The sequence below is a fragment of the Ranitomeya variabilis genome, chromosome 2, assembly GCF_051348905.1.
Source record: "Ranitomeya variabilis isolate aRanVar5 chromosome 2, aRanVar5.hap1, whole genome shotgun sequence".
Taxonomy (NCBI): domain Eukaryota; kingdom Metazoa; phylum Chordata; class Amphibia; order Anura; family Dendrobatidae; genus Ranitomeya; species Ranitomeya variabilis.
Window position 1 is genome coordinate 207,073,103 of NC_135233.1, and position 15,343 is coordinate 207,088,445.

General features: G+C 48.6%; 1 protein-coding gene across 6 annotated transcripts in view; it reads left to right on the forward strand.

Annotated features, from left to right (window-relative positions):
• The window catches only part of LOC143804921 (rab GTPase-activating protein 1-like), a 137,729-nt gene that overhangs the window by 78,257 nt on the left and 44,129 nt on the right, over window positions 1–15,343 (forward strand). For 5 of the 6 annotated variants that reach the window (XM_077283524.1, XM_077283523.1, XM_077283522.1 and 2 more), the window contains 3 exons: window positions 130–273; window positions 2,125–2,217; window positions 3,449–3,559. In XM_077283524.1, coding sequence (XP_077139639.1) covers window positions 130–273; window positions 2,125–2,217; window positions 3,449–3,559 — 348 coding nt within the window. The remainder of the gene's footprint in view (window positions 1–129; window positions 274–2,124; window positions 2,218–3,448; window positions 3,560–15,343) is intronic. The other variant, XM_077283528.1, reaches the window with a different exon arrangement.

The following is a 15,343-nucleotide window of genomic DNA, read 5'->3' on the forward strand; positions in this document are numbered from 1 at the left end:
TTGCCATTAATATTTTGCTAGAGTTCCCATGCCGTCCTATAGATCTTTATATAATGCAGTGTTGTGTTTCTGCATTATTCCTCTGGTGCCTTCACTCTTTAATGATAATATTTTATTTCTGTCCGTCAGGAATACATTGCAGACCTCTACACCCACTTCCTGGAGATCAGCCTCGAGGCTCACATGTACGCTTCCCAATGGTTTCTGACCCTCTTTACAGCCAAGTTCCCGCTCTACATGGTCTTCCACATCATCGACTTGCTCCTGTGCGAGGTTTGTACAACCCACCGTCCTGCTGAATCCTTAATTGCAGATTTGCACACAGATCCTGCGTCTCATACGCCGCTAATGGGATAAATGCAGGATATGTAGAGATGTGGGGTATTTGGGTTACAGTGACCCATTGGCCTGATGTGCGAGCCTGCACTGCCCCCTGCTGGTGACATGATTTATAGCCTTTCTCGGGAGTCCCGTCTTCAGCCACATTGCAATAACCATCCAGTATTATACACTGTTATGACGCCCAGTAACAAGCGCTCTAGAATCTTACAAAAAAAGTCTGCAGATTTTGCAAATGTTACGATTCATCAGTATCCCCGTGCATGGGGAATCGGCATTAAGCAGCTAAGCAAAAAAAAAAAAAAAGAGAGAAGCCCACTAAGGCCTCATTCATTTTTATATTTTTAACATACAAAAAAAAAATTAGTGCGGTATCCATTATTCTCGTATAAAGGAAAACACATTTTTAAATCCTCTTTTTCCCATTAAATAGTAAAACCGACAGCTCATGGATTGCACATAAATGGCGCTGGTGTGCTTTCCATTTTTTATTATGGGCCAGTTGGTTTGAGTGGGTGACTTTGCTCGAAGACCAACAAGTCTTGTGTTTTGTTTTGGGTTTTTTGCGGTCATTCGGTCCAAAAAAATTCTTTGCTAGGTGAACAGACACTGCTCATCATTGAAATTGCATCATCAAAAAGGAAACGTCATTTACGCAAAATTCTGGAAATCACTTGATGGATAGACACGTCAATTGATTAAAAGGAAAACTTTTACAAAACATCTGGATTTATTCAGTATGGAGTATGAGCGCCACATGCAGGAAGCCCCGCATTTAGCTGTCTTGTCTCCTATTAATGGTCGTCTGAGGAAGGTTGTGCCGCTTAATGCACTTGGGCAAATCATCAAGATCCGCTGCTGGCAGCTCCTTTTGCAATTGCTGATTAATGACGTCCCATTTGTGCTAAGTGCGGGTCCCCATTCACTTCTATTGGGTTTGGATTTGTGGTCAAGTTCGGTCCTGAATTAAACTTTTAACTGTAGCTTTGTCAAACCCGCCGAGCATCCACTGGTCCGCTCATCCCTACTCTTAATACATCTCATTATTGTTTGCCTTTTTTGCTGCTGCATCACACTGCTGACTCATGTGCAGTCTGTGATCTATTACTATACCCAAGTTGTTTTCACACGTGCTGTTGCTTAGTTCTATTCCTCTCATTCTATAGATGTCATTTTCGTTTTTCTTGCCCAGATGTAGAATCTTGCATTTCTGTTAGAATACATATTATTCAAGCTTATCTAGATCCTTCTGAATCCTTTCTCTGTCTTCTCTAGTGTTAGCTATCCCTCCTAGCTTTTTACATCATCTGAAAATTTGATCAGTTTACCTTCAGTTCCCTTATCTAGATCATTTCTAAAAATGTTGAACACTGGGCCAGAATTTTATCTGCCGAGAAAAAGTTGTTTGCCAGAGTACAGATTACAAATTATTCAGCTTGTCCTGCTGAAACTGTGTGTAGTCCTGTGATTCCTCAAGTCTTTATCAGATTTCCAGAGCCGCTGTGGCCAATGATTGGCTGCAGTGGTCACGTCTTCTGTAGTGGTGATGTCATCAGTGCAGCTTGTAAATAACGAGAGCAGCAGCGGAGAGGCAGCGCTGGAGCAAAGCTTGATATGTATGTAAAGCTCTGTTGGTTAATTTAGGGAAGAGGAAACTGATAATGGTCGTATTCCTGAAAAATCCAAATTTTTCTTAATATTCAAATGATCTGTTAAGATCTATGGGTCGGACGTAGATCTCCCTGAGAATCTGTCGAGTAATAATTTTGCCCTTTTACATTTTAGATTAGTCAGAAAAAGCTCAAAAAATACGAACGTGAATATCAAATGATGAGAGAGCAGCAAGCACAACAGGAAGACCCGGTCAAAAGGTTTGAGGTGAGTAATATTATGTTTTATATTGGTTTTCTTCTTTTTGCGCCTATTTAACCCCCCTGTTAATTGTACTTTTACACTCATGAACCACAGTGTGATTACCTTATTAATATGCAGGAAAGCCTCAATCAGTCCTCGGGGGTTGGATACATTTTCCAGAGCCCTAAGATTTGAGCAGCAGCTCAACGTGGACACGCTGTAGGAAAAATATATAACTTTTTTTTTAGAATGTTATATTTAATTTGTGTCAAATGCTTATTTGTTTCCAATAAAGGAACGTTAAAAAAATAAAAATAAAAAGTTCCCGCTCTTCCTACTTTCATTTTTTTCTGTTTTTTTTCTTTGATCCGATTCTGTCTCATTACAGTCTCCTCCATGTTTCTCATGGAGTGTAAAGCCCCCCGCCCCGTACACATTAGACAACTGTCGGCCGAGCCCACCGATATCGACAGGCTTGGTTGATGGTCTAAAGGGTATGGAGGCACCAGAGAACTGATGATTGGGAGAGATGTCCATAAGGTAAGTCCGGTTTTGGACTGCCGATAGCATTGTTCTCACAGAGTTAATCCAGCAGCCGACGTGTTCTCATACAGAACACAGGATTGCTTGGCCGAGCGGGCGCTCCTGTGCATGGGAGAGTTGGCTATCGGCCGCAGCATCATTCAGCTGACATCCATCTTGTCAAATGGCTGCAGCAGGAGCCTCCCCCCTTCCGTGTGTGCCATAGAATAGATTTCAACCCCCTTAGCTAAGGTAAGGGGCTTCAGTTAGACAAAAGACAAAGATGGAACTGATTTGCAGTACATTAACCCCTAGTTCTCTGCAAGATTTCTACCATTGGGCTTTTCCAGGATCCTGCAGAAAATGCTGCAGACTAAACTTTACTACCTTTAAGTTTTACGTATTTAAGAAGAAAATCAGTTTGTCTGCTGTTGTAACCATCGGATGTGAATCTATAGTACGAGTCGATGAATTGGCCTAATAGAAGGTCCTGTCACTATATACCCTGTTTCTATAGGCACTAATTAAATCTGATCTGCATGTTACTTACTCCACAGCTCCGTGACTGGGGCGGTTAATATGTACCCTTGGCTTCTAGCTAATGTTTCTTCAGGTTAACTCCAAAGCTTGGTAACACTTGGATTAATCTTTTTTACCTGGAAAGCCTCCGTGTGCAAGGGAGACAAGACCTACAAGATATACCTGTACATATACCTTTTTTTTTTCTCTTTAGCGTGAAAACAGACGACTCCAAGAGGCAAATATGAGGCTGGAGCAGGAAAATGATGACTTGGCTCATGAACTGGTTACCAGTAAGATCGCCCTGCGGAAGGACTTGGATAATGTAAGTAATGGCTTTATCTGTGTGACCAGCCAGATGACACCTGTATATATCCCTTCCAATATAGAAATGTTATTGCACAGTAGACATATTGGTCTAATGATTTGTAACCTATAGACCAATATTCTATATAACATTTTTTGGTCCAAGGGCCACAATGTCATACTGAACCAATCCAAAGGGCCAAAAAAAATTGTAAAGGGGTACTTACATGAATACATCACCATAACCACCATCAATACATTAATACATCACCAGAACCAAGTTTTCAGTGTTTGAGAAGGATTTGAAGACATTCTGCACAGGTTCTGTTCCAAAAAACGAGTGTGAACATATGCTAACTTACACTGAGTTTTTGGAATCCTCATTATAATTTCAAAACTGTTTGTTTTGAGGATTTTTAAGTTTTAACATAGCCATCAAGCACGTTTTATATTGTACAAGATCAGAGCTACCGTCAGTACATGAATGCAGCACCAAATTCTCCCTTAATACATGAAGAAATCACCAAGCTTAGTACAGCGATCTATTGCAATATCAGGTCAGCCCCATATATACCGTATTTTTCGGACTATAAGACGCACCGTACTATAAGACGCACCCCAAATTTGGGGTGAAAATTGCAGAAAAAAAGATTTTTTTATAAGATGGGGGTCCGTCTTATTGTCCGAATTTAAGAACTCTTACCTGAGGGCTGGTGGTGGCAGAGCAGGGTCACAGGAGGCATGGTGTCGGCAGAGGTGGGGTGATGCTGAGGTGCGGTGGGCGGAACGGCGTGCACCTGAGCAGGGTCCCATCCTGCTTAGGTGGGCGACGCCATGGCCTGGTGTCCATGGGGAGGTTGCTGTGGCGGCGGCAGATGTGCGGTCACTTCCTCAGGTGGCGGCGGCCAGGGTCCCTTCCACATTTGAGGTGACGCCACAGCAGTAGTGAAGGAGAGCAGCAGAGCTGGGTGAGTCACGGTTTTCCTGGTGGCGGCAGGCTTACTGGCATTGTGGCGGCGACAGAGGTGCGGGGATGATGTGGCGCGGTGAGCTGTATGGCGTGAGCAGGGTCCCGTCCATATTTGAGGTGAATCCGCGGCCCGGTATTGATGGAGAGCAGCAGAGCTGGGTGAGTTAAGGATTTTTCCGGTGGCGGCGGCCATCTTGCTGAGGCCGCGGGTGCGCAGAATCACTACTCTGCGTCCCAGGGCTTCAGGAAAATGGCCGCAGGAGGCCGCGCGTGTGCAGATGGAGATCGCGGCGACCATTTTCCTGAAGCCCATATCTCAATCTGCGAACTCGGCTTAAGGAAAATGGCCGCCGCGATCTACATCTGCGCACGCGCGGCCTCCCGCGGCCATTTTCCTGAAGCCCTGGGACGCAGAGTAGTGAATCTGCGCACGTGCGGCCTCAGCAAGATGGCCGCCGCCACCGGAAAATACCGCAACTCACCCTGCTCTGCTGCTCTCCATCAATACCGGGCCGCGGATTCACCTCAAATGTGGACGGGACCCTGCTCACGCCATACAGCTCACCGCGCCACATCATCCCCGCACCTCTGTCGCCGCCACAATGCCGGTAAGTCTGCATTCCAAATATAAGACGCACCCCCCCATTTTCCTCACAATTTTTTTGGGGGAAAAAGTGCGTCTTATATTCGGAAAAATACGGTAATTGTATCACATGAACCTACAACTCCCAGTATGTCTTTACTTTAACCCCTTTACCCCCAAGGGTGGTTTGCATGTTAATGACCAGGCCAATTTTTACAATTTTGGCCACTGTCCCTTTATGAGGAACGCTTCAACGGATCCCGGTGATTCTGACATTGTTTTCTCATGACATATTGTACTTCATGATTGTGGTAAAATTTCTTTGATATTACCTGCGTTTATTTGTGAAAAAAATGTAAATTTGGCAAAAATTTAGAAAGTTTTGCTATTTTCCAACTTTGAATTTTTATGCCCTTAAATCACAGAGATATGTCACACAAAATACTTAATAAGTAACATTTCCCACATGTATACATTACATCAGCACAATTTTGGAATCAACATTTTTTTTTTGTTAGGGAGTTATAAGGGTTAAAAGTTGACCAGCAATTTCTCATTTTTACACCACCATATTTTTTTTAGGGACCACATCTCATTTGAAGTCATTTTGAGGGGTCTATATGATAGAAAATACTCAAGTGTGACACCATTCTAAAAACTGCACCCCTCAAGGTGCTCAAAACCACATTCAAGAAGTTTATTAACCATTCAGGTGTTTCACAGGAATTTTTGGAATGCTTAATAAAAAAATGAATATTTAACTTTTTTTCACAAAAAATTTACTTCAGCTCCATTTTGTTTTATTTTACCAAGGGTAACAGGAGAAAATTGACCACAAAAGTTGTACAATTTGTCCTGAGTACACCGATAACCCATATGTGGGGGTAAACCACTGTTTGGGCGCATGGCAGAGCTCAGAAGGGAAGGAGCGCCATTTGACTTTTCAGTGCAAAATTGACTGGAATTGAGATGGGACGCCTTGTTGCGTTTAGAGAGCCACTGATGTGCCTAAACATTGAAACCCCCCACAAGTGACACCATTTTGGAAAGTAGACCCCCTAAGAAACTCATCTAGATGTGTTGTGAGAGCTTTGAACCCCCAAGTGTTTCACTACAGTTTATAACGCAGAGCCGTGAAAATAAAAAATCCTTTTTTTTCCCACAAAAATTATTTTTTAGCCCCCAGTTTTGTATTTTCCCATGGATAACAGGAGAAATTGGACCCCAAAAGTTGTTGTCCAATGTGTCCTGAGTACGCTGATACCCCATATGTTGGGGTAAACCCCAGTTTGAGCGCTCGGGAGAGCTCGGAAGGGAAGGAGCACTGTTTTACTTTTTCAACGCAGAATTGGCTGGAATTGAGATCAGACGCCATGTCGCGTTTGGAGAGCCCCTGATGTACCTAAACAGTGGAAACCCCCCTATTATAACTGAAACCCTAATCCAAACACACCCCTAACCCTAATCCCAACGGTAACCCTAACCACACCCCTAACCCTGACACACCCCTAACCCTAATCCCAACCCTATTCCCAACAGTAAATGTAATCCAAACCCTAACTTTAGCCCCAACCCTAACCCTAACTTTAGCCCCAATCCTAACTGTAGCCTTAACCCTAGCCCCAACCCTAGCCCTAACCCTAATGGGAAAATGGAAATAAATACCTTTTTTTAATTTTTCACCAAAAAAACTAAGGGGGTGATGAAGGGGGGTTTGATTTACTTTTATAGCGGGTTTTTTTAGCGGATTTTTATGATTGGCAGCCCTCACACACTAAAAGACGCTTTTTCTTGCGAAAAATATTTTTTGCGTTACCATATTTTGAGAGCTATAATTTTTTCATATTTTGGTCCACAGAGTCATGTGAGGTCTTGTTTTTTGCGGGACGAGTTGACGTTTTTATTGGTAACATTTTCTGGCACGTGACATTTTTTGATCGCTTTTTATTCCGATTTTTGAGAGGCCGAATGACCAAAAACCAGCTATTTATGTTTTGGCGCTTCCTCCTCTGCAGTGTACACCCCACCGACAGGAAGTAGGGTATTCAGTTTAGCTTAGTGTCAGTAGGAGGTGGACACGGGTCTTTCATTAGACCCTTATCTACCTCAATGTGCGTCGTTTCTTTTCAGATTTTCCGGAGGGATACAGGGTGAACAGTCACACCTGTAGTCCCACAAGGCGGACTATGAGTACGGCGTGTACTGCCACCCCGTATCCTCATAGATCCCTCTCCAGGACCAAGAGCCTAGCACACAAGCGTGCTTAGAAGTCCGGTCCTGGCTCCGTCCCCCACCCACTCGCCCACCAGAGCCTGTCGGTTGGAGGAGACGAGGACGTCCATCACAGCTCCCTGGACGACTCATTCCCCTCAGGTTAGTAGCGGACGACGTGGGATGTTTAGGTAAGTATTTTCCCTATATTCCCCAGATCTTTCCCTGCCCACCCTCACAGTGTGGGGGAATAGAAGTTCCTAAAGGCGCGCTGCACGACCCTCTATGGCGGCGCTGATCTTATTTTAATAGGGATCCCAGGGGCCTAGACGAGCTTATCTCGCGCGGTGGAGGGCCGCGCTTCCCCCTTACCTATTCATCCCTGCGGCCGCAATGTCACCCATTGCAGGGGCACCTCTTCCCCCTGCGGCTGCAACGCATGGCAGGCGGCCGTCCTGTGCCTGCGCAGCGGCCTTGGCAGGTTGCCGCGCTACTTCCTACGGGCTTCGGCGCTCCGAGGCGGCGTCTCCTCTATCCGGCGGCGCCGACCTCTAATTTAGGCCCCGGCTTCGGCCGGGGCCTACTTCGGCGCCGCGACTCTGGTAATTTCATTCCCTCTGGCGACTGGCAGGCGGCCGCGCTGCTCTGCGGCGCACTGCTCCGGGGCCGCGGTCTCTTTTCCGGCAGCGCCGGCCTCTAATTTACGTCCCGGCTTCTGCCGGGGCCTACTTCCGGTACCGCGCTCCTCCACTTCCGTTTTTTTCGGGCGGGCTTTTTCCTGCCCGACAATCTCGTTACTCCCCGCCCACCGCCGCCATCTTGGTGCTCCCGGGCCCATGACTTCTATGCCGCTGCTTGGCGCCACATCACAGCAGGGCGCACGTTCCAGCGCCCTTTCAGCGGTCATTCATCCAGACTGCAGCCGGGTCCTTTTTCTCCCAGCACAGGCGGGGTCCCCTGCATCCTCCTTAGGTTGCCGTCTCACCGCTGGTGCCCTGATGCCGGTCACAGCTACAGCCGGGAGCAGCCTACAGGACTCTACTATTACTGTCAGTAACGCTGCTATGCAGTCTATTACTCCCCTCTCCTGTTCCCCTAGCCTTCGGGCATCATTTAGTGTGTCTGCTCCCAGGCCTATCCTTTAAGGAGAGCGTCCCCGTCCTCCTGCTTCCTCTTGTCAGCTGCAGCAACTCCTTGTCCAGGAGTCCCTACCAAGGGTGAGACCGAGACCCATGATTACCCTGGGTGGGCTTTCCTTCTGTCTCAGTCTGGGGCGGACCTCACCAGGATGTCACGACTTCGTGTCCGTGACTGACCGCAATTGCTAGTGGGTCACAGGATTCTCCGTCCAGCCTTGTTCAACTCAGGCCACAAGAAGGGATACAGGGTGATCAGTCACACCTGTAATCCCACATTATGGACTATGAGTACGGCATGTACCGCCACCCCGTATCCTCATTGTTCCGACAGCAGGACCATGATCCTAGCACACAAGCGTGCTTAGAGCTCCGGTCCCAGCTCCATTCCCCACCCACTCGCCCTCCAGAGCCTGTCGGTTGGAGGAGACGAGGACGTCCACCATCAGCCCCATGGACGTCTGACATCTTTCTTTCCCGCTCCATCTTGCCCTCTGGTCTGGAGCGGTGAGATCCCTCTTCCTGATCCTCCTCTCTCTCTAGAGAGAAACGGGCTTCCTTGGTCATGTTTGCAGAGGAAGTTTCAGATGCGATCAACCAGACCCTAAGCATCATGGATACCTCTACGGAACCCGCGGCATAGGCGGTTTTCGTTTAGACGGTCTAACCACCTTCCAAGGTCTTTGCCCCACACACTGAATTTGTAGTGGTACTTACCAGGGGAAATGCGAACCATACCAGATGCTTTCAGACAGGGAAGCATCTCGGCATCCTATATTCCTCCTCTCCTGAGCTCATCGCTAACTGGACTGATTCCTCGGCAATTCTGGACTCGTCAGTTCCCAGACTGTTTACCAACTTGGCATGGGTTCAAAGGATACAATTATAGATCCGCTGGATAGATTAGCCTTTGAAACGGCTGCTTCTACTTTGTGCCTTGGCCATTGCCTCTACCTGGGTCTCAGGGACCATAGATGGATGGACTAAACAGCCTTGTAAGAGCACCCCGGCTGCAGCTCCTCCCAGGGAGCTAGCTGTCCGGACGGACCAAATTTCCTACGCAGGGATATATTTGGTATCTGCCTCCCTAGATGCGCGGCTTGTGCAGCTCACACGTCCAGCAATATGGTGGCCATCTGACGCAGCAGGCGGACTTGTCTTCAGGAAGTCGCTTACTGGCCTCCCCTTCCAGGGGGCGTCTCTTTGGCTACACGCTGGAACAAATTATTAATGATGCCACGGGAGGCACGAGTTCCCTTTGTCCTTTCGCTGTTTTGTGGCTTCGGAAGATTCCTCTAGCTATCACAGACTGCGATCTCGTCTGGCTAGAGTAAAGGCTTCCTTTACGCCTATCCCTTCCCGGCGTTCCCGCAACTCCTATGGTTGGTCCACCAGGCCTAGACCTGGCAGCTCTTCCTCGGCATAACTGGTGCCAACGGCCCAGCGTTTCTTCCAGTTTGGGCGGGCATCTCCTGTCTTTTTTTCAGGGATGTTTGGCTGGCTTCGGTGGAGGACGCTTAGATCAGGGAGGTGGTATCCTCCAGATACAAGATACGGTTCGCTTCGCGGCTCGGAATTGCTTCTTTCTTTGTTCGGAGGTTATTGTTTCCATTCCACAGCAGGTACGCTTCACAGGTTTCTATTCAAACCTGCTTGTAGTGCCGTAGAAGAGCAGCGCTGTTCGACCCATTCTGTCTCTGAAGTTAGTCAACAGAAGGTTCCGCCTGCGGCATTTCAGGATGAAGTTTTTCTGTTCAGTCCTGGCTTCCATGGATCTACAGGAATTCCTGTGCTCCATGGATATCAAAGATGCTTTGCTCCATGTCCTGATTTTCCTTGAGGATCAGGGGCCTAGTGTTCATTCCATACCTTGAAGTCCTCCTTATCAAGCCTCAGGCCCAGAAGAGTCTGTCCATTGTCCTCGACTCCCGGTCCCGTTTCTGGTGGCTGGCCAACAGATCAAAGTCTTGTCTTGTTCCGAGTCAGCGTCTCGTCCTCTTAGGCATGTTGTTCGACACCGCCGGGGGTTTTTCTTCTTGAGAAGCGGGCAATTCTCCATACGGAGTTCGCTCTCTGCAGGGCCCTCGGCTGCCTCCCTTCCGTTCAGCTACGACGTTCCTGTGATGCATGGTGACAGCTCCGTAAGCGTTCTCTTTTGCGCTGTTCCACTTGAGACGAATTCAGCAGCCCATTCCTCAGTTGGACACGTCTGTACTGTCTCTGGATCCTCCAATTTGACCGATTCTAATAGCCTCTCAACTGGGGGCTGTCATCCCCTCTCGGCTGGGGGCGTTTTCTCACCATCCGTCATTGAAGGGGGCGTTGGTCGGAGCAAGAGTCTTCTCCGCCAATCGATACCCTTGAGATAGGGGCCTTTCTTCTATCCCTGAGTCTCTGGGAAAGGCTTCTCAGAGGTCTGCCAGTCAGAATCCAGACGTCCAATGCCTCAACTGTGGCTTATGTCAATCGCCAGGGAGGGAATCAGTCTCTTGGCAATGGCGGAGGTATCCAATATCCTCCTCTGGGCAGAGGTGACGGTTTCTGCAGTGCATATCCCCGGTGTGGATTACTAGGCCGCAGTGTTTTCTCTGCCATGATGGCCTTGCGGCAGGACAGGTGTTCCTGCTTCAAGAGGTCTTCCTTCAAATTTGCCTTTGATGAGGAACTCCGGACACGGATCTCCTGGCGGCCCGACTGCTTAGGAAGGTTCCACCATTTGTTTCCGAGTCTGCGATCCTCTTGTTGTGGATACCGATTCTTTGACCATTCCTGGGTCGCAATTTGTACTTCCCTTTCTGTTCCTCACTTCCCTTTCTTCCCAGGCTGTTGGAGAGCAATGTGGAGGGAGTGCCGGTCATTCTGACCGCACCACATTAGTCCAGAAGGTTCTGGTTCGCTGAGATCGTCCATCTCCTCACGGACTCCCACTGGAGGCTCCCAGTCTGGTCAGATCTTCTGTACCAGGGACCCATCTGCCGCAGAGTTCTTGGTAGCTCAAGTTAACAGCTTTGCTGTTGAAACCTTCCATTTTGGCTATTCTCTCTATGCAGAACTTGATGCTGGTCTTGCCCTTAGTTCTCTGAAGGGTCAGATAGCAACCCTTTCCATCCCTTTTCTGAAGTCCCTTTCAGAGGTCCTTAGCTATTGGCTATCACGGTACAAAGATTTTTATACGTCCCGTTCTCAGATCAGAACCTTTTCTTCAAGGAGTGGCGCATGCGGCTCTCCGTTCCAGACTTCTGCGGATCCCCGGGACCTCAATCTTGTTCTGGAGGCTCAGTGGGGTTCCCCCCCTTGAACCTCCCCATGAGGCCTCACTGTCTGTTCTGTCCCGCAAGGTGGCGTTTCTGGTGACTTTCACCTCCATTAGGCGCGCCTCTGAGTTGGTGGCTCTCTCCTGTCTTCCCATTTCTTGGTTCTTCACCAGGATAAGGTAGTTTTTACGGCCTTCGTCGCCTTTTTCTTCCCAGGGGGGTGTCCTCCTTTTACTTAAATAAGATCATCCTTCCCACCTTTGTCCTGCTCTGGGGCCTTCGCTGAACAGGCTAGACCTGGTCATGGCAGTGAGGATCTATTTGTCTAGGACCGCCTTCTTTAGGAAGACGGACTGTCTTTTTGACGTTCCAGACAATACGCCAAGAGGCCTGCCGGCCTCCAAGTTTACGTTTGTTCTCTGGATCAGATCTGCCATTCTGGAGGCTCACTGGGTCAAGAACAGAGTGCTTCCTCCTGGTATTAAGACTCACTCTGCCCCGGGCAATGGGCGCCTCCTGGGCAGTACACCATGGGGCATCCGCCCTACAACTTTGCTGGGCTGTAACCTGGTGTTCCATTACCTCTTTTCCCAAAGGTTATAAGCTCCATACCTGTGCTTCGACAGTTACCAGCCTAGGCGGAAGGATCTTGCAGACGGCAGTGGTGATTCCTCCGTCCTGGATGGAGTTTTTCTGCTGTTCCCACCCCAGGGACTGCTTTGGGACGTCCCATGGTTCCTGTGTCCCCCAATGAGAGGCGATAGAGAAAACAGGATTTTTGGTTGCTTACCGTAAAATCTGTTTCTCGGAGCCTTCATTGGGGGACACAGCACCCTCCCAAGTTGAACAGCTCTGTTTATTGTGTTATACTGTTAACGTTTGTGTTCTTTGAACGCTCTTTGAGTGTTTGAAACTTTTAGACTGTAAAGCGCTGCTTAAGTTTGTTGGCGCTGTATAAATGAAGATTATTATTATTATAATATTATTATTCTTTCTCGTTTACACGTTGCTTCTCCTACTGCTTTCTCACTAACTGAATACCCTACTTCCTGTCAGTGGGGTGTACACTGCAGAGGAGGAGCTAACTTTTTTATTTGCATAGTGTCAGCCTCCTAGTGGCAGCAGCATACACCCATGGTTCCTGTGTCCCCCAATGAAGGCTCCGAGAAACAGATTTTACGGTAAGCAACAAAAAATCCTGTTTTTTATTGGTTTTTTTTCAATTTAGATAAAGAAATGTATTTATGGGAACAATATATATATATTTTTTTAGGATTTTTTTTTTTTTAATTTTTTTACACATGCGAATATTTTTTTTCTACACTATAACATTGCCCCAGGGGGCGGCATCATGTTATAGTGTAAGATCACTGATCTGACACTTTGCTGTGCACTGTGTCACATCAGCGATCTGGCGTGCACTGCTGGAGGCTTCCCGGTGCCTGCTCTGAGCAGGCGCTGGTAAGCCACCTCCCTGCAGGACCCGGATGCAGCCCCGTGCCCATTTTGGATCCGGGGCCTACAGGAAGGAGGAGGTAGGAGACCCTCGGAGCAACGTGATCATATCGCGTTGCTCCAGGGGTCTCAGGGAAGCACGCAGGGAGCCCCCTCCCAGTGCGATGCTTCCCTATACCGCCGGAACACTGCGATCATGTTTGATCGCAGTATGCCGGGAGCGGTCCGTGACCGACCGCTCCTGGCACATAGTGCCGGATGTCAGCTGCGATAGTCAGCTGACCCCCGGCTGCGATCTGCCGCGCTCCCCCCCGTGAGCGTTGCTGATCGCTATGAAGTACTATCCCGTTGGTGGTCATACGGGCCCACCCCACCTCGACGGGATAGTACGTCTAATGTCAGAAAGGGGTTAACAATGGTAAGCAGATATTGGGACTTGTTAACAGACCTCTTCAGACTGTGAACCGTACAGGAATCATAGCACTGATGAGATGCAGGCAGTACCACAAATAGACATTATTTTCACTCAGGTCACCTCTTCTCTGATTGGAGTCGTTCCCATCCCTTTTGTCTCCTTGTAGCCCAGATGCCATGATGAGACTAAACATCCAGAGTTAATCTCTGCAGACTTCCCTCTTCTCCGCCTTCTGCAACACTTCTTGACATTGTGCCCTTAAAAATAAAGTATCATTAGACCCCAAAATAAAAAGATCTCCTATACTATGCCCCTGAATAAATAATTGCCTCTGTTTCCTGCACAAAATATCCCTCCTACACTATCCCTCCGCAAAATATCCATCCTACTCTGCCCCTCTCCAAAGTTCCCCTCCTGAACACTGCCCCTCTTCAAAATTCCCTTCCCGCACACTTCCCTGCTGCAAAATATCCCCCGCACACTGCTCCTCTGCAGAATATCCCACGCACAGGGCCGGACTGGCCATTTGGCAATTCTGGCAAATGCCAGAAGGGCCTGTCTGGATGTGGGCTGCCTTGTGTGCTACGTTGTTAACAGAATCAATGTTCTCAAGTCACCCATACTGTTAACAGTTGTGACGGAGCCCAAAGCCGGTCACTCCGTCACCTACCTCAGCATGCTGTGGGTATAATTAGAAATATTGGTCTTGTAGTAAATCTTTCTTTCCTCCATCCAGGGTAATATTAGTAATATATCCCATCTGGTTATTGGGGACGGGGACAGCATGGGCCTGTGTGATCTCAAATGCCAGGGCTAAATTTCAGCCCCAGTCCGTACCTGCCCCCGCACACTGCTCCCCTGCAAAATATCCCCCCATAATGCCCCTCTGCAAAATATCCCCCCGCACACCGCTCCTCTGCAAAATATCCCTTCCCACACCTCCCCTCTGCAAAATATCCCCCCCCCACACTGCCCCTCTGACTAAAGTATCCCACCACCACCCCTGCCTCTCTGAAAACTATGCCCCCCTTTAACAGTTGTCACCCCCATTATGTTCCCTCACTGTAACATTAACCCCCTCCACCATCATCCACACTAATAAGGCATTTGATGTTGGGCTCCTTCACGAATCTCTCACTTGTCTCTTCCCCGCTGTGGCCCTTTGGGGCTGAGGTGCCGGCAGCAGTGTGATGTCCGCAGTGTGCTGACCTTGTCACGTTGGGCCGGGTCTGACACTGCCCCTCTACCGACACTGCCCCTCTGCCTCAGTCCCGGCCCCTGAGCTCCTCTTGCAGCATTCTATGCAGACCGCATCCTCCTTCTGCTGAGAATCTCCTCCTGGCTACAGGGAAACAGGGCTAGACCTTGCAGAATTTTAACCCCTATGTATCCCGCAGAGTTTGACTTCCCTGGCCTGCCGACAGGTGAGATTCTGGGCAGCTCCAGCCTCTACACCTTGCCTGAACCTGGGTCCCTAGTGCAGTTTGTCTCCTAGTATCCTGTCGAGGTGTATTATAGTGTTGTCTCTCCTGTTACCGATCCGGCTAGTCTCCTCTTTCCGTCTGACCTCTCTGCTCCTGACCCGGCTTCATATCCTGATCCTGTGCTGCCCACCTCGACCTCGGATTGTCTGACCATGTCTCTGCCTGTTCCCTGTGCTTCTCATATCTCTGCCTTGACCCGTTGGTCAGCAGCTGCAGGTCCGGGCACTGGCCTGGCGTGGCACCTGGTGGCTACCCTAACGGCTCAAGCCTATCCTCACCATCAGAGGCTCTTGTG